This window comes from Choloepus didactylus, chromosome 6 (assembly GCF_015220235.1).
Source record: "Choloepus didactylus isolate mChoDid1 chromosome 6, mChoDid1.pri, whole genome shotgun sequence".
Classification (NCBI taxonomy): Eukaryota; Metazoa; Chordata; class Mammalia; order Pilosa; family Megalonychidae; genus Choloepus; species Choloepus didactylus.
The window spans coordinates 115,869,178-115,887,376 of record NC_051312.1 but is presented as its reverse complement, the minus strand read 5'-3'; the positions used below and the strand labels follow the sequence as shown (position 1 = coordinate 115,887,376).

Genomic DNA, 18,199 nt, shown 5'->3' with positions numbered 1-18,199 from the left:
CAAAGGAATGAATAATTCCGTCTTTGAGAATTGTCCTGGGATAGATTGGGTGGACCATTCCTACTAAAAGCAGAAGTATGTGCTTAATAAAGTCTTCACAAACTCATTTAATGAAGTCTCCTTTCCTGAGAAGAAATAAATGTTGAGTCTAACCCTGAATTTATCCTATTTGTACTTGCTTCCTTATTTGGTTTATTTTTTGATACAGCTTTAAAATTTCAAGTTGGAACTACCATGGAATTCGATGGAGATTTCTGAACCTAAAATTGTAACAGCATTCAGAGTCCTAACAAAATGAAACTGTGTGTATGAAACATTACAATAATCATAGGAGTCTGTCGTGTGCTGGAAATAAAGAATGTCATTTATGTAGTTGACAGGAGAGAAGATAAAAGTCAATAAAAAGAATTATTTATTAAAAAGATCTAATGTTACAAGAACAGTACACAGAACTATTATCTGACTGTGCCTTCCACATGGTATATACCATTATATATAGTATATATACAGATTGTATTCAATATATTTAACATGGGGTCCACAGTATCTTCATTTTGGTATGCAAAACATTTGCTTTCATGAAATTTCCAATTATGAGGAGTGTTTTTCTTTTTCAGTAGTTTAGTTGACATTATACAAAAATACAGTCTCTTAAGACTTAAGACTGTGTGGTTACTATCCCATCCAGGAAAAAGCTCAGTTAAGTACTGCAGCTAAAAAATAAAGTACCTTGATAAGGAATGTTGTTCTGCTTGCCATAAAGTAACAATCATGTAATACATAACACATAAACATTTAAAACCTGTTTTTAAAATATGTATATGATGCAAAATTCACGTTTTGTGCATGTTGAATAAAAACATCCCATATCTCTGATTCCTGTAAGAATACAACATCAGATCTTCTGTATGTAAATATTCTGTCAGATATGTACCATCCATCGGCTAGATGAAATTATTGGCTAATTTGACTTTGCCACATATTAGCATTATATTTATTGGAACTGTGTTTTACAAGAGTGTTAGTAATAACTTGATTCTTAAAGTCCTTCCCTAAAACTGAGATAAAATACCAAAGGAAAAGAGGAAAATGACTTTGATTAATCAAATAGGAACTAAAGATTATTTCCCACTCTTTTTTATTCTTGCTGCATTTTTTTTCAGATGTCCACTTTCATCCTGTACGTCACTCTACACTTGGAGAGAGCTCCCGCTTTGCCAGCCAAAAAGTTAGCATCTTCTTTCTGTAGTCCAGCCTCTTCCTCCAGCAAGAGGCACTCAAGAAAGGCCGTTTGGTAGTTATTACTCACAGTCTCAAATAGTCACCATCGGTATTACTTAACTATAACTATCTGTTAACTAAAATAGTCTATTAAATCGCTTCTTCTATAGGGGTGGCTTGGACATTATTTCCCAAAGATAATAAGTAAGTGATATCGGTAGTTACACTGTGCTTCCAAAACCAACCTTTTAGGATGTTCAGAACAGGAGCTTTAATCTCTGCTCTGATTCTATGAGGATTGAACTCTAGAGTCAGCAGTTTGATCTCAACCTATGTTCATTTTGCTTGCTGTTAAAGATGCAAATAGTTAACAGGTTTAGATTATATGAACAAAAAAAAAATCAACTACTTTTTGTTTTGATATTAGCATTAGCTGTAAAACTGTAGTTCCTCCAGCCTCCTTTTTGGCATACAATAACCAACTTTGCAGTAACTATACCTTCAAGCATCTTCATGGGTGTAATGCCAACTCAGGCACATTATCCATATTTTCTAGAACTTCTGTAACATATCATCACATAGGATACTTTCACCTTGCTTTCCAGTAACTATTTAGGATCAGTTAGTCTCAAGTTGGCTCCTCAATGTGGTAAATGGGGATCACCTCTCAAGTCAAAGAGCTAAGAAGTGTGTGATTAGCTAGACCAGCTGAGCCTCTGGGCTGATGCCATGTCTCTATGGTTTAATTTAGAAAGATCAATTTCTTTTAATAGTTAGTAAGGTTTTACATGTAGTCTGGGATGCATGGACTTGCTTTAAAAAAAATAAAAATTTATTTTTCATGTTTGAATCATTTTAATCCACAAACTATATTTATTTGCACAACAAATTTTTATTGTCCGTAAAATAATCTGCAATTAGAAGAAAACCTTATATCTAAATCAGCATCAAATTTGGCAGTAGGTGGGGAAATGGAAAACTTCTGTCCCATATTCATTTCATTTTCAAGGTAGCACCCAGGGTAGCAAGTCAGTGTCCACAGATTTTAGTGACATATTATTTTGTGACTTTAAACCATTGTTTGTTATTAAAAATAAACATTTATTGTATTTGCAGCTAAATAACAGTGCCTGATGGAAAACAATAGCACTTAAATTCATTCAGACTCACTTTCTATTTACCTTGCACTAATGTAAATGGCTTATTCCCTACTCTAATCACTTGCTCTAGGGATGCATGTAGAATAGCATATTGAAAATCTTTGCTATTTTGCTATGCAATCACACAATTATTTTTTCCACAAAATATTTTGTGTACTTATCTTATAATGTCCCACATAACTGAAATGTTTTTCATTTCTCCCACTGGTTTGTCAATTGGAATAGTCAGCTGAAGTTTGGAAGATGAAAAACACTAGACTGAGAGTCTTATACAAACTTCTCATTCTTAGTTTTGTATTTGTTTTTGAAACAGATCTGGAGACCACTTCCTTAACAAATGGATGGCACACACTCAGTCATCAGATAGAAAATCAAATTCCGACATATTAAAAAAGTTAAGAATACATCTGACAGAAATTATCTTTGCTTACAAAAATTCATTACATACAATCTGCATATTTTTATTGGACCAAGAACTGTCCTTCCCAGTTACAAAACCAAACAGAAACCTGATGGATAAGTAACAGTTCCCCCAACCTTCTGTAAGTGCACCATGTGTAGTCACACAGTTTTTAAAGCTCATCTCAGCGTTCTGGCCTCTCCACTTACACTACTCTCCATGTCACTGTTATCAAGCTAAAGCAAAGAAAAGCAAATTAAGTCTGCAGTTTTCACCAAGAAGTTGAAGGGATCATTAATGCCAAGAGCAATGTCACTGATGAAGAAGATGTGGACAGAGTGTGGAGGGTCGACTGAGCGCTTGTGATTTTCCCACCTATGGAAAAAGAGAAGCATCACATGGAGCAAATTATTTTGGTTTGGCTGGACTAGGGAAGAGTTATCTTCAGGTATATAAGACAATTGAGTGAAACACTGGTCCCATCTCTGAGGAGAGTGTTGCTCAAACTCATGCAACAAAACATTGCCTAGGGTTTCCAGAGTTGTATGAAGGACAGAATTTCAGAGTTTTATACGGAATTCTGTATTGAAAAGACCCCGAGCAGTGTCGTGTCTACCTGACGCATCTGTTCTCGAGACTGAGTGTAATTTTCAGCAATGATGCACCGATGGAAAACATCTCACATTCCAGGTATGAAAACGTAAACAATTCCTGTAGTTCATATTTCAGGAAATGGAGCAAAGATAATTAGCAAAAGTCTGTGGTAACATGAAACCATAGTTTAATTACTTCTGTCCGTTGTTCAATTTAATAATATAAAAACAAGGAGACTGGTTCTTTGATTGATTTGACTGTTCCAGTTGAAGAGGCTTAAATTTTAGATTCTCGTGTCAAACCTGGCAAAGGGGAGCCATTTTTCATCACTCTTATACCCAGGAGAAGCTTTTCTTGGAACCAAAATATTGCATGTAGTTCATGTATTTGAATGGTCATTTGATTAAACTGACTCATCTGAATTGATTAATCAGAAGTAGTTTTGGTAGTTCCATGTAGCTACAAAGTAAATGTTACCATTAGATGCTAACTTCAGGAATAGTTCTTCAAGCCAGAAGTCTTCTGAAGCCTCATCATCATGACTGATATTTAATGAATACTTACTATGTGCCATGCACTGACACATTACCTTATATGAGCCTCACAATATTACTATATGGTAAATACTACTACTAATTTTCTTGCCGCTGATAAGAGGATTGGGACTCAGAGAAACTGTGTAACTTTCTTAAAGTTACTGAGCTAGGGATTAGTGAAACCAGATACTCTTATGTATTGTTTCTCTTAAAAGAGTGATTGGTCTTGGAAAACCTTAATAATAATAATATAATCCACTACTCAATTTCTGGAATCATTCTTTTGTCAGGTTAGTCTCTCTGGCTAGACTGAATTTAAGGGGATTTGGGGGTGAATTTTATTACAGAGATAGAGTCTAAATTTATTTTCCAGATGCTTACCTAAGGGCAGAACAATTTCACATACACACATTAAAAAAAAAAAAAAAAGCAGCAAATCTTTTCTTGGGAAATTTTTATAGCTAATGCACTAACAAAAACTCTTAATCAACACATATTGGAGAAAGTTAAATTATTTTCAACTTGTACAAAAATGGGGTTATTGTGAAGTGTGTAGCCACATGTGAGCTATAAGAAAGGCAAGAGTGGAGTGGTATGTGCATGCTTAATAAATAAAAATCGTAAAAACATCCTTTGTATTCATCTGAGAGTGGTTGTCTTTGTTAAATCAACTTACATGACACTTTACACAAACATCTCACTTTCAGAATGCTAAATAGGGTCTGTGTCTCAAATTTCACATAAAATCCATAAAGCAAAAACATGTTAGTTTGGCATAGCAAAAAATTAAAAAAAGAAAAAAAAAGGACAAGGTTATAGTACCAGCTGTAAAACTAACTAGCTGTTTCACTTCAGGCAAGTCATTTAACAGGTTAGACTTTTAGTTTTTGGAAACTGGTGACAATCACTGCTCAGGTTTTACAGATCTCAATTAGACAATACTATGAGTTCCATTTTACTGAAGTCCAGGAAATGGGTTGCATTGACCAAAGTGCTATTAACAAAAACATAAAAGTTAACCATTTTTTTTTTTTTTTTTAAACCATGGAATAGAAGTTACAAGCAAATTAAAATATAAATGGGAGAATCAAGTACTAAATACTTCCAAGCTTGGGGCTGGCCTTATTCAGATGATACCTTAGAATCTGATTGTGCTAATACAACACAAGCGGAAAAGAAACTTAAAGGGTCTGAGGATAATAAAATAACTAATCCATAAGGTTGTTAGAAGGATAAAATTTGATAATATATGCAAAGAACCTAGTGTAATGCCAGGAACATGGTCAGTGCTCGGTAAATGATGGCTTTATTGTTGTTACTAGAAATTTGAGACTTATGAAGCAAAGAGGAAAGTCATCACCGTGTTCACTTTTCAGAAGTAACCTTTAGTTTCTTAAAGTGCTTTTGAAAATTAGCACCTACAACTGATCATTTCAATTGTGAACTAACTAATCAATGTAGAGACATCATTAACTCTCTTGCTTTGGAAACTATACTTTTATAAGTGAATAATAAACCGTATTAACTTTTTGTGTGGCCATAAGGTATTTAAATCCTTCTGTTTTTTCACCTGCATTTCTGAAAAAGTCAGCTCTTCCTTATGAATCTTTTTCAATTTGAAATAATTTTAGATGTACCAAAAAAGTTGTAAGAATAGAACAAAGAATTCACTCAGATTCCCCAAATGTTAACACCTTATTACTATTGCTTTATTATTCTCTATTTGTTTATATACATATATATAAATATTTCCTGAATTATCTGAAAGCAAGTTGTAGACAAGATGCCTCTTTACCCCTAAATACCCCAATGTGTGTTTTCCTAAAATTAAGGACTTGCAAAATAAGAAATGAATGTTGATATAATAGTATTATCTAATCTAAAGACCTTATTCAAATTTCACAATCAATTCTCCCTCTGTCTTTTATCTCATCTTGTATTTCCATGCAAGAATTTACAATTTATCAAATATTATGTCAATAGCATTTCCTCAAAATTTGAGTCTACTATATTCTTTTCTCCACTATATTTGCTTTCCATCTCACTTTGTGACATCAAAAAAATTCATAATTAATGTTTCAAGGTCTTAATCCAAGTTGACAAATATGTTGAGTAAGATATCATTGGAGACTTCCATTTAAGTTGACAGTTCCATTTGGGAATGATAAATCAACAAAAAATACTCATAATTATCCACTGATGAAATGCAGATTAAAATTTCTTTTGTTCAATGTTTTAATGAAAATTTGCCTATTACTTTCCTAACTACTCTAACTTTCCTAAGCATATATACACAATATATGTACATATGTACCTCCACATCTTTTCCTGATCTACCAGTCTAGTAACTAGCAATGGTAAAAGAGATGAATTTATCCTGCAATTATTTTATCCTCCTGAGAGAGGTAATTAATGCCTGTTCCTCTTGATCATTAATTTCTAAGTACTCACAACCACATGCTGAATAATATTTTTTTAAAATCAGAGACAAATATCAAGCTCATTGGTATATAGTTTCCATTCTTTTATCTTTCCTACCATTTTTTTAAATCATGATGCTGTTTGTTATCTTCTAGTTTCAGCAATGTTATAGGGGAAAGAGACTGGAATGAGGCTGCAAGGACTTGGGTTTTAGTTCAAATACTCCCACGAACATACTCAGGAATCATATGACTTGTGGATAAATATCTGAGCTTCACTTTTCTCATCAAGAAATTGGACTAATTACATTCTTCCCTGTTTTTGCAAATGAAATAACTTTTATGAAAACCTCTATAAAGAGATACAATAAAAAGTATTATTAATATTATTAATTAATTACCCAAAGATATGGACAGTGATTCTACAATTTCAATCAAAAAGTCATTCTTTACTTTGTAAAATAATTCATTTGAGACCTGGAATCTATTCATTTGAAGTCATCAGGTACTTTTTCATTAATTTATTTTGAATTCCAATTCCTTATTAATCATGACTTACTTAACCTTTCCAATTTGAGTCTCTCTCTTTTTTTTTTTTTCTTTTATGGAGAAGATAACCTAAAACAAGAGTTGAATTTCTTTCTTGCTATGAGATGATATTGTCTGTATCAGTAATGAGCTTCTCCTTTTTATGTTCCCCATGTTGTGGACATGATTAAAGGAACATTTAAATTTTTTTGAAATTTTCTCTAGTTTGGGCTCATTCTGAATTTTTGCCTTCCTGATACCATTTTATACTCATAAATGATTTTTACACTTGTTTAGTTTTCCTTTCACTCATCTTTTTTTCTCCCTATATTCTTTTAAAATTTGGGCTCATCTGTGAGGTTTCTTTCAATGCTTTCATATATATATGTGTATATATATATATATTTTCTCTTTGGCTCAGTGGTGATTTTGGCATACATTTTTTTGTTGTTACTTTTCAGAACATCCTGTTTCTCTTGACTTATTGATTCTCTTTTGTAGTTTTAGGCCATAGATTCATTCTTGTTTCCTTTAAGTCTTTTGAAATTTACTTTTTAAAGCTTTTCTTTTAAGATTTTTCTGAGATTTGCATATCTAATTGCATCTTCTGCTTCCTTTTTTTTGATTATGTCCATTAAATGGTGACTTTCTTCCAAAGTCACAAAATTTTCCTTTATTTAATTAATTTTCCCTTGCTGGAAGAATAATGATGATAATGTTGAAGATATGTGTCCTTGCAGACAAGCATACCTTGCTTTGAATCCTGATTCTGCCAGATAGTAATAATGTGATTGTAGGCAACAAATTTAAATTTTCTCTGTAGAATAGGAATAATCCCATCTTCTTCATATGACAAAGATTAAATATATAAAGCACTTATGACTCTTATCTGGCATATAGTAAGTACTCAGTAAAGGCTAGCAATTATTAATATTGCTAATAACAGTAATGCTTAACAAAATTTATAATTTGTTTTAAAATCAATAAACATGATCAAATTTTAACTTTATAATGTATTCCCTTTAAATTTTTCTGTCTCTGCCCTATTGATCTAACAATAAAGGTAATAAGGACAGTAGAGAAATAGGTATAATACAAGTTTTAAAGCAATATTGAAAAAAACAAATGGCCATTGAAAAGGTACTCCCTTGAGCAAATTTCACAAATGAGGACATTCTAATGAAAACATCATCTCTTTTCTAGTTTTGTAGGAAGTGTGCAATTGTAGGCAGACTACCATGGTTCATGTTAATCACAAGATGATATAGAAATCAGAGTGTGGAGAGAAACCCCTCAACATCTCTGAACTATGAAATCTATCATGTCAATTTTGATGAGGGTTATACTATCCTGGCATTGTTGATGGTCATCAAATGGAGTCTATCATATTAACACTTACCTGAATAGGATGGTACTCTGATTTGGGAACTAGCTGTTGCATCTCCTCCCTCACTGTATACTCGGACTTCGATAATATAGACTCCAGCATCAGGGAGTGGTACTACTGCTTGAGGCTTCTGTGTTTCAATGACTTCAGTGTTGCTGTGACCCTCTTGCCTATAAAAAACCTGTAACAACAGAAGTTTGCACATTTGATAATCAATCAAGGATTCCAAATATTTATTGACTAACTACTTACTGTATGTCAGATTCTGAGCTAAGCACAAGGAGTCCACAGCTGACACACACATAAGCAAATGCAATGCATGTGCTATACACAGCAAGAGAAGTACACATAAGGTACTACATGGAAGTACCAAGGAGCGAGTTTAATTCTGCCTGGAGGTTCAGGGAAGACTTTCCAGAGGAGGTAATGCTTCAGCCAAGTATTTGAGGATGAGCAGAATTCATCAGTTGATAAGGGGAGAAGAATCCCAGGAAAATATAAGAGAAGATTTTTTTAAAAATACAAGTAAGCAATAAAAGATCATGACATGGTGGGACACTATAATTATTAGAGCATAGAACAAAGAGAAAACTCACGGGAATAGTGAGAAATGAAGCTAGAGAAGTAGGTGGTGAGAGGACAGTTCATGAAAGATCTTTTGTGCCTTAAGATTGAAATGAATAATGTCCTGTGGCAGTATTGAAGGCCCTCATTTCTGAATCATCAAAGGATTTGAGAGAAAATTTGTTAAATATATTGATAACATATCTTCAACAATGTATGAAGTGGCTTGAGAAAGTTAAAAGTTTATTAATTATTTTTATTTTCACTTTTGGTGAACTGCAATTTGGATATACTGAGTAACATCTGCCATCTACCCAGGGTAGTAGAACTGAACATGCACAGGATTATCCTGGGTTTGCATATCAGAAAACTAAGGCCATAACAGTAAATGATTTATCCAAGATCATAGAGTAGGAATTTCATTAGAGGGTTTGTATTCTGATTATCAGTTCAGAGCTCTTTTGCTACACTTCACTGTTTCTACTCATTGCCTCTAAAAAACATTTAAAAATAATAAAGTTGTAGCAATTAAGATATTTTAAAATGTTTTTCTGCTTTTCGTAATCGGTATTATAAGATGATTGCTTTATAATGGAAAGAACAAAGGCTGTGCAGTCATAGAGATGTGGATTTAAAACCAGCTCCTACAACTTCCTGGCTGGGCAAACTTTGACAAGTTGCTAACCTTTTCAAACCCAGGTCCCCCTTCTGTACAATGAAGGTAGTAACACTGATCTCATGGTTTTGATAGGAGAATTAATGAGAGAATGTATATAAAACATTGGTGCATCTTAAGTTTAATGAGAAAAAGCTACTTCTTCTGCTACCATCATTGTTCCTTATAAATGGGTCAATGTTTCAATTGCATCATAAAAAATGGGTTACCTTGGGAAGCTAATGAAAAATTTATAATATTTTCTTTTCTCATGGAAAATGCATTTTCATGCTGAACTTATTGACACACAAATAAAAATCTCTGTTCATATATTGAAGCCTGCCTATATCTGATTCTTGCCAATGCATTCTCATAATATATATTCCCTCTATTTCACTTTTGTGGATTTAAATTCCATGTATTTAAATTCACTTCACGTATTTATCTTTCATGTATTTAAATTTACTTCAGGGTCTTGGGAAAAAAGTGGCTTCTTTATAAAAGTATAATACACACAATAATTGAATCTACTGAAATCCTTAGAGGGAAGGACATCATAGCCTCAATGTAATTGCAAAGTGATAAGAACATACTAAATATTTATTGGACATCATATATGGGAGAGGCACAGTGCTATTTATTGGAGAGCCATTAGAGAACGAGACCACATGGTTTCTGCCCTCATGAAACATACAGTCTAATTGTGGAGACAGATTAGTAATGCAATGAAGCATGCTTTGTATTGCAACAGGGGACATATTTGGTGCTATATCAACATACAGAGGGACTATTTAGCCAAGGTTTGAGCAATCAGGGGAACTTCTTGGAGAAAGCCTATAGCAGGTTCTCTTAGCTTTTAAAAACTACATGTATCAGAATTTATGCTTTTGATTTGACTGTATCAGTGCAATGAATTAGAATTCTGATCATCCACATGAGATAATTAGAAAGCACACATTTATGGGGATGGGAAAGTATGTAAATTGGTGAGGATTGGCAGGGGAGTTACTATTTTAGAGGACAGTGTTATTATGGTTCAATAAATTATAATTCCTATGACAAAGAAAAATGCAGCCAGCAATGCAAATCTAATACTGCTGTAAAACCCGAGTTAGAGAAAAATTCATGGATCAGTTGAGATTTAGGAACAAAAGGTAAAGACAGAGAAGAAAAATCAGTTAATGGTAGCAAAACAAGGTTGAGATTAAATGTGACTTTTTCCAATACGTTCAGGGAGATGAGTTGGTTAGTGGGCATACTAATAAGTAAACAGATACATTAAATTAACGGTTAGTCTTAGGTACTTTAGAGAATCTTGGCTCATTTTAAAATCCTGATTAAGAAAATATGAATCAGAATGAGAAATATTAGAAGGTTAAGGAGCTATCAAGACATGTTGAAAATAGTTATTGACAGTAATGAGGATGGGGAGTGCTGTGAAAATCTGGACATTTATAAATTGGCAGTTGTGATGACAGCTATCGTCAGGCATAAAGGAAATTGTCTAAGGTATTGTCAAGATTATTCTCAAATTCTATTTTAAAAACTGAGAGCAGTGAGTTATCCAAGGAGATGATGCTAAACAAAAAATAAATGCAGAACTGCACTTGTAAAAGACATGATCTGGAAATGGCTCTTCTGTATGTCTGATGGTAACACAGAATAAAAAGGTGAGTGTACTTAAATATATAATGGAGTTCTTATTTTGCTGGTTGTGGCCATAACTGCTCCTGAGAAGGATGGATCTTATTAAACGGAAGGTCTTTTCACCAGCTTAGCATCTTGGGGATAGTACATGGAGACCCCTGCTCTTCATAATAGAGAGTGAGGAATTTGAAGTTCCAGGGGCAATGGGGTGGTTGAGGAGGAGTCAGCAAGGTGAACAGAACTGGGAAGTCCACGAGGTTAAGAGCTAGTGAGACGCCAGTGGCAATACAGTGGCAGAAAGGACTCTTAAGAAGACTGTCTTATGGGAAATTTTCAGATATTTGCTTATGTGGTGTGCTATTTAATCTTTCTTTAAATATTTAACCACCCTTGAAGGTTTCCATAAAGTCTGCTTCATATACTTACTTAACCTGTATGAGCCATTTCTGTTTTAATTAAAAAAAATTTATCATGAACATTTTCAAATATAATCAAATGTACAGAGAATGGTATAATGAATCTCATGTACCCATCACACAGCTTAAGCCATTATCTATTAGTCTTTTTTATTTGTGAGAATCACAATGAAGAGACCGAGTCCCATATTTGGAATGAATGTAAAATGAGGAACAGCTGTAAGATACAGGAAGTCAAAGAGATGAGAATGGCCCTAAAATATAAGCTCCCTGGGAGCTGGAGGAATATAGGGGGAGTCCTTAAAATTTAAAGTAAGTATTAAACTTTGAGCCTGATTTGCTCCTATTCTCCCTAACTCTGTAGATCAGTGGAAGTAGAGGTGTGGAGGGAGATAACACAGTGAAAAGGCGTTATGTCTAGAAAATGACATTTTCCAGATGTAGACTAGAAAAACAAGATCCTGTTGTTTTGGTATCTAGCCTGAAGTCCTGGTCCCGAAGCCCTTTTGACTGCTGCCTTTTCTGAAGGGATACAAGTTTCTCTGGGGTGGGGCATTTGCATAAGTGAAAGCATAGCTCCTGGGCATTTTACTTAATAGATATTTTCCCTTTTACTTGGGTGTAAGTCTGTATGAGGAGAATAACATGGGTATAAGATTCCTGTTTACTTTATACTCTTGTTAAACTTCTTTTACAGTGTAAAGAAAAAAAAATTCTCCAATCTCAAGATCATTAAGAAAATAATTATGGTTAAATATATTGCAGTTTTCACAAATTTGTTATTGGTATTTCTCCAGGAACACAAAGGTTTGGCATATAACATTTGCCAAAATGAGTAAGGACTCGAGATTCAGAGTCTCAAACTAGGGGAGTTATAAAAATGAAGTTTTCTTCATTTAAAAACATTTATTTGAGAAAAATAAGTCAAATTAGGAAAACTTTTCTTTGAAGTTTTTTTCCTCCACTTTCCTGGCCATTTTATAAATAATGTATTAATAAAATATGCATTGATTCTGAATTAATAAATGTAAAATAAAGAAAAACACAATAAAGAAAGCAGCCTATGTTAACTGACCGGAAGAAGTAAAAAAATGCTAAATAAATTACCAAGCTTGATTCATCCTTTAAAATGGAAAGCTATTTTACTTGGGTGGGAATAATTTTTAGCCATGTGTATAAGATGAATGTTTGCCAACACTTTTTATGGTTCTTCTTGTCCTCTTACTTATTAATGGAAGCTGTGGTGTCCTGAAATTATTGCTTTGAATCTGGACTTAAATTCCAAGAGGTCTAAGATCTCTTGGACAGAATAAAAAATAAAGCATGAAATTTCACCAGTAGATGATGCTTAATGTTTATCTGAATGGATTCAATTTTAATGTGTTACCCAAATGTGGCCCAATTTCATCCTTCTTTCCTTATATTCTTGGCCACTTAAAAGGCCTTGATCAGATTTTGGGTTGGGGAGGCCTCCCTTTTCAAACACCTTTGGAGATAAACTTCTCTTACCATCATATCTTTCTGTGGTCTTGCTTTGTATTTATATATTTTGTTGACACCTCAATCTCTGAAATCAGGTAATGAAGCAAGTTTGCAAATATATCATTCAAATCTCAAATTCTGCCATTTTATCTTAGGCTAACACATGGGCAACTTTTGTGATCTACCTTTTGAGAATGAGTTATATCATGTATATATGGACTTAACTGTTTTAAAGAGTTTAGTGGATTGCTCATGGATCAAGTCTATGGAGCAAACACAATTTTCCTCCATATTTATCATTTGCAATCATTTTCACAATCTGGGGAACTTTTAGATGAGTACTTTCTGAATTTATCAACCTGAGACCGGACTTATTGAAAAAGATGGAATAAACAAACCCTGCATTTTAAATTTCAGACAGTGACTCCAAGTTTTCAGCCTCAAAAGTACACACCACATATAATTCCAGTTATCCCTTTTGCTAATATAAGTAAAGAAGCTTGGTAAAGACAAGAATGAAGATAAAGTTACCTTCCTTTCTGATATTCCAATCAATTACGGATTAACAGGCACTCCTCTACCTAAAATATTTCAAGAACCGCAGGAGCTATCTCAGTCTACATGAGTCAGGACTACCTCACATAACTCAGGGAAAGAGAAATGATTATTGTGCTGACATGCCTCTACTTTTGTGACTGTCACATACTGTTGTGCTAGAGGTGGTCATTATCACACTAGGCCTGGCAGTAGTTTTTTGGGTTGCAGCAGGAGTCAGAGAAGAGTTTGTCTCTTTTCCAGCATCCTCCCCAGTCCTGGTCATCCTATACTTGTGTGGCTCTTCCTCCAGATGTTATGGCTCTTTAACATCAGGAGCCAGTGCAGATCCTTGGTTAGGTTGCAGTAATTTTTCTCAAAGTTACGCTTACAAAACGGGGCTCTTTGCTTGTGTTCTCAGGATTATATCTTAATTTATGTTCAGATTCTCAGGCATTGTTCCTAATCATATACCTGTCCCATTGTGCCCGTGTTAGGAAGGGCTTTCATCCTTCGCCACTTGCCCTGTGAAAACCAGATTTTCCAGGGAGAATCCAATCCCTCAGTTAAGCCCCAGTTATCAGTCTAGAGACCCCTTTCTTTCATAGGGCTCTGTAGTAAGCAGAACCTCCTCTGTCCTCAAGATGTCCACAAACTAATCCCTGGAACATGTGAATATGTTACATTACATGGCAAGGGGGAATTAAGGGAGCAGATTAAATTAAGGCTGCTAATTAGCAATTTTAATATAGGGAGATTATCCTGAATTATGTGGGTGGGCCCAATGAAATCAAATAAGCCCTTAAATGTGGAAGAGGGAGGTAGAGGGGTCAGGTTGGAGTGATGCGATATGAGGAGGACTCGACATTACATTGCTGGCTTTGAAGATGGAAGGAGGACATGGGCCAAGGAGGATGGAAAGCCTCAAGAGTTGGAAAAGGCAAAGAATGCTTTCTTCTCTAGAGCCTCTGGAAGAGAACACAGCCTTGATTTCAGCTGAGTGAGACCCACATCTGGCTTCTGACCCACAAAACTGTAAGAAATAAATTTCTGTTGTTTTAGGCCATTATACCGCAGGCATAGAAATCTAATACAGGCCCTCTGTGTCCATTCCTGCCAGTGGGGATCATCCCATCCCCAGGGGATCGAGAAAGATTTAATTGCAAAAGAGAAGGCTTTGAGGTCTCTCTCCTGTTGTCATCAGTAAACTCCTTTCTTAGGAATAGCTCTTCCTCCTAAGGGATATAGGGAGATGCAACTGTTTCAGTGTAATAAAAAAAATCCTCTTGAATTGTGTGTGCTTTCTGGTCAACTAAAATGGACCACCCTAGTGATTCTTCCCCCAGCAGTAGATGCTCCAAGGTGGAGGACCTGGTCTTTTGGGGAAGGGTATGGAAAGAATAGCGCTAAGTGGAGGGTACAGAAAATGGCTCCCTTGCCCTCCCCCAAAAGATCAAAATTGTTCTTCCTGAGTATTAGGGAAGGATTTGAGTATGGATGTCTGAGTGTGCCTGTGATCCATGCTAATTATAGTATGTAAGAAATGCTAGCTTGTGTTTTAAAATATTCTTATTGAGAATCACTTACCTTAAAATATATATTCTATTTATAACTTCTTCAGGTTTTAGCTTCAGAATTTTAGCACTTTATACCCAAAGGTCTCTGTTTGTACCTCTGATAGTTGAAAACATACCTATGATAATGCTTTTCAGTCTAAATATTATCACTGAAACATTCTAACAACCTGCTATAAATAACACTAAACTAATGATTTTGCGTGGAGTTTCAGGCCATAAATAGAATCTGACATTATGGAACAAGAATTTGAAATTCAGCCAATTTAATACATAGACCACATGTATTTAAAAATCGAAGTTGTTTTTCAAAAACAAACTATGTAAATGTTTTCACATTTCTAGATCTCTTGCTGGCACACACCAGGATGACTATATGTGAAATGTTGTGTCTAAGTTTGGAGCTTATTGTGTCTCTCCATGAACTCTTTCCTACCTAGAGTGGTGGCTCTAGAATTTGTTTCTTCCTCTGTTCCTTTGCTAATAGAAAGTCTTTTTACTCAAGCTAAGTCTTCCTATCCTTGCCATCTGCCAGCAAAATATGTCTGCTGGAAGAGAATGCCAGGATTCTCTACCTAAGTTCTGTGGTCCTAACACCTAAGCTTCATGGGGCCATCTCCGTACTGGATTCAGATTGTTGTTGCTCTCCCTACCCATGCCCTTCCTGTGCCTTATGCGGTTGAACTGATTCTGCCTGCCTTTGCTTTCCCAACTTCAGGCAGTCTACTTTTCTAAGTTGTAGGTAGAAAACGACTGAGGAAAAAACAGGAAGTTTGTTAATGGGTGTGCTGTTTTCGATCTGTTATGTATCCCAGAAAAGACTATGTTCTTTTAATCCAATCTTGTGGGGGCAGACCTATCGTGGATGGGACCTTTTGATTAGGTTTTTTCCATGGAGATGTGACCCACCCATTCAAGGTGGGTCTTATAGCCTTGTTGGAGTCCTCTATGAGAGGACAGAAGGAAGAGACATTTTTAGAGAGAGGTCAGAGAAGCTAAGAGAGAAGCTAAGATATGGAAAACAGAGTTTGCCCCTGGGGAGAAGCCAAGACAGAAGCCCAGAGACTTTTTGGAGAAAGCCACAGAAACCAGAAACTAAACCTGGGAGAGGACCAGTAGACTCCAGCCATGTGCCTTCCCCTGTGACAGAGGAACCCCAGATGCCATCGGTTGTTCTTCAAAGAAGGTATCGTCCTGTTGATGCCTTAATTGGGACATTTTCATAGCCTTGGAAGAGAAAATTTGTGAACTAATAAACTCCCACTGTAAAAGCCAATCCATTTCTGGTATTTTGCATTCTGGCAGCTTTAGCAAACTGGAACAATGGGTCTTATTATTTTTTCTTATTAAATATTCTCACAATAGCAATTTTTCAGAGTGGAGAAACACTGACCTTGTAACCCATGACTTCAGATTCATTGGCTAGTGGCGTGACAGGTTCCCAAACCAGAGAAACCTGGGAGTCCTGTTGCTCCCACCTGAGGTTGCTGGGTGCTTGACTAGGGGCTGAAAAATAAAAAGTGAAAGCAAATTGACCATGATTCTTTAAAGCACTTCTTTATTTAAATCCTTGCGAGAATTTCAATCTTTTCTTGTCTCTGGTAGTTGGCTGACACCCCAGGCTTCCTTCCAGCCCAAGTCATATAAGGAGGGCTTTGCTCCAGGAGTGTCATTATAACAGCTACTCTACTGAGCTTTTGAACCTGAATCCTTTTATCTACCGTCTGTGTCAAAATCGCTTAGCCTTTTTTTTCACAGGAAGATAATCTTTATCTATTGTGAATGTAAAATTTTCTGAGCTAGTTTGGAATTAAAATAGAAGCATTGAAGCAAGACTATGAATCAAAACGCTTCTTCAACTCTGCTTATTATGCACCTCAAGTGGCTTTTGGAAATGTTAAAAAAGATGTTTCCCTTTTGTCTGAAACAAACAAAAAGCCCAGGGTAACTTACGGGATTTCTTGGTGGTTGCACTCACTTCACTGCTAGGTGGCCCATAACCAGCTCCATTGTAAGCCCTCACTGTGAAGTGATATAACGTATTTCCTTCTAATCCTGTCAGGATAATGGATGACTCATTCCCCCTAGTTTTGACTGTTTCTGTGGCTTCTTCTTGTTCCATGTCTTTCCAGTAACCAACCTGTCAACAAATTATCACAGATTAATGTTTCCCCTGTGCTTGTGACTGCTTGAATCACTTTGGTGGTGGTGGTGGGGGTGTTTGATCTCCCCTCATCCCCTCTTCCCACTTTGCTGCCCCAGAGAGAAATCACTCCTATATCATCTCATCTACTAATGAGACTAAAATAATAGTCCTTGAAGTCGCCTGATTTGCTTTTGTATAAACTGCAAAACCAGTGCAGTACTCAGAAAAGCAACAAAAGGTGCCGCCCTATAGCCTGGCATGCCGGTTTGGATGAATTATGTCCCCCAAAATGCCATGTTCTTTAATGCAATTTTAGGGGGGCAGACGTATTAGTGTTAATTAGGTTGGAATATTTGGATTATTTCCATGGAGATGTGACCCACCCAACTGTAGGTGACCTGTGGTGTTGGCTAACACTTAGACATTTTGGAGACATTTGGAGAACCCCATTTTGAAATGCAACCTGGGAACAAGCAAATGCCAGCCACATGCCTTCCGATCTTACAGAGGATTTCCTGATGCCAATGGCCTTTCTCCAGTGAAGGTACCTTATTGCTGATGCCTTACCTTGGATACTTTATAGCCTTAAGACTGTAACTTTGTAACCAAATAAAGCCTCTTTATAAAAGCCAATCTATTTATGGTGTTTCACAAAATGGCAGCATTAGCAAACTGGAACACCTGGTATTGCTTGGAAAGAGCTGAAAATATATCCTGACATTAAGGAAGAATCACTCAAGGAAATTGAAGAAGTGCTCTTCTCTCATAGGTTACCATAAAAAGTTGCCATTTAAAGCCATGAAGCTTTGAATGAACTGTCTAAGAGGCATGAACAATATTTCCTCCTCCACTCCACAAGGTGAATATAGCTGTATTGCTTTAATGGAGAAGAGGTGACAGAACACTCATGATTCAATGCTATTGCATTGCTGGGA

General features: G+C 35.6%; 1 protein-coding gene across 1 annotated transcript in view; it reads right to left on the bottom strand.

Annotated features, from left to right (window-relative positions):
- Positions 1 to 389: 389 nt before the first annotated feature.
- Positions 390 to 18,199, bottom strand: part of CNTN5 (contactin 5) — a 1,285,703-nt gene continuing 1,267,893 nt past the window's right edge. Inside the window, exons 24-27 of the mRNA XM_037841191.1 lie at positions 17,072 to 17,258; positions 16,512 to 16,624; positions 8,259 to 8,427; positions 390 to 3,156 (exon numbers count right to left, since the gene is read on the bottom strand). Coding sequence (XP_037697119.1) covers positions 3,053 to 3,156; positions 8,259 to 8,427; positions 16,512 to 16,624; positions 17,072 to 17,258 — 573 coding nt within the window. The 3' untranslated portion in view covers positions 390 to 3,052. The remainder of the gene's footprint in view (positions 3,157 to 8,258; positions 8,428 to 16,511; positions 16,625 to 17,071; positions 17,259 to 18,199) is intronic.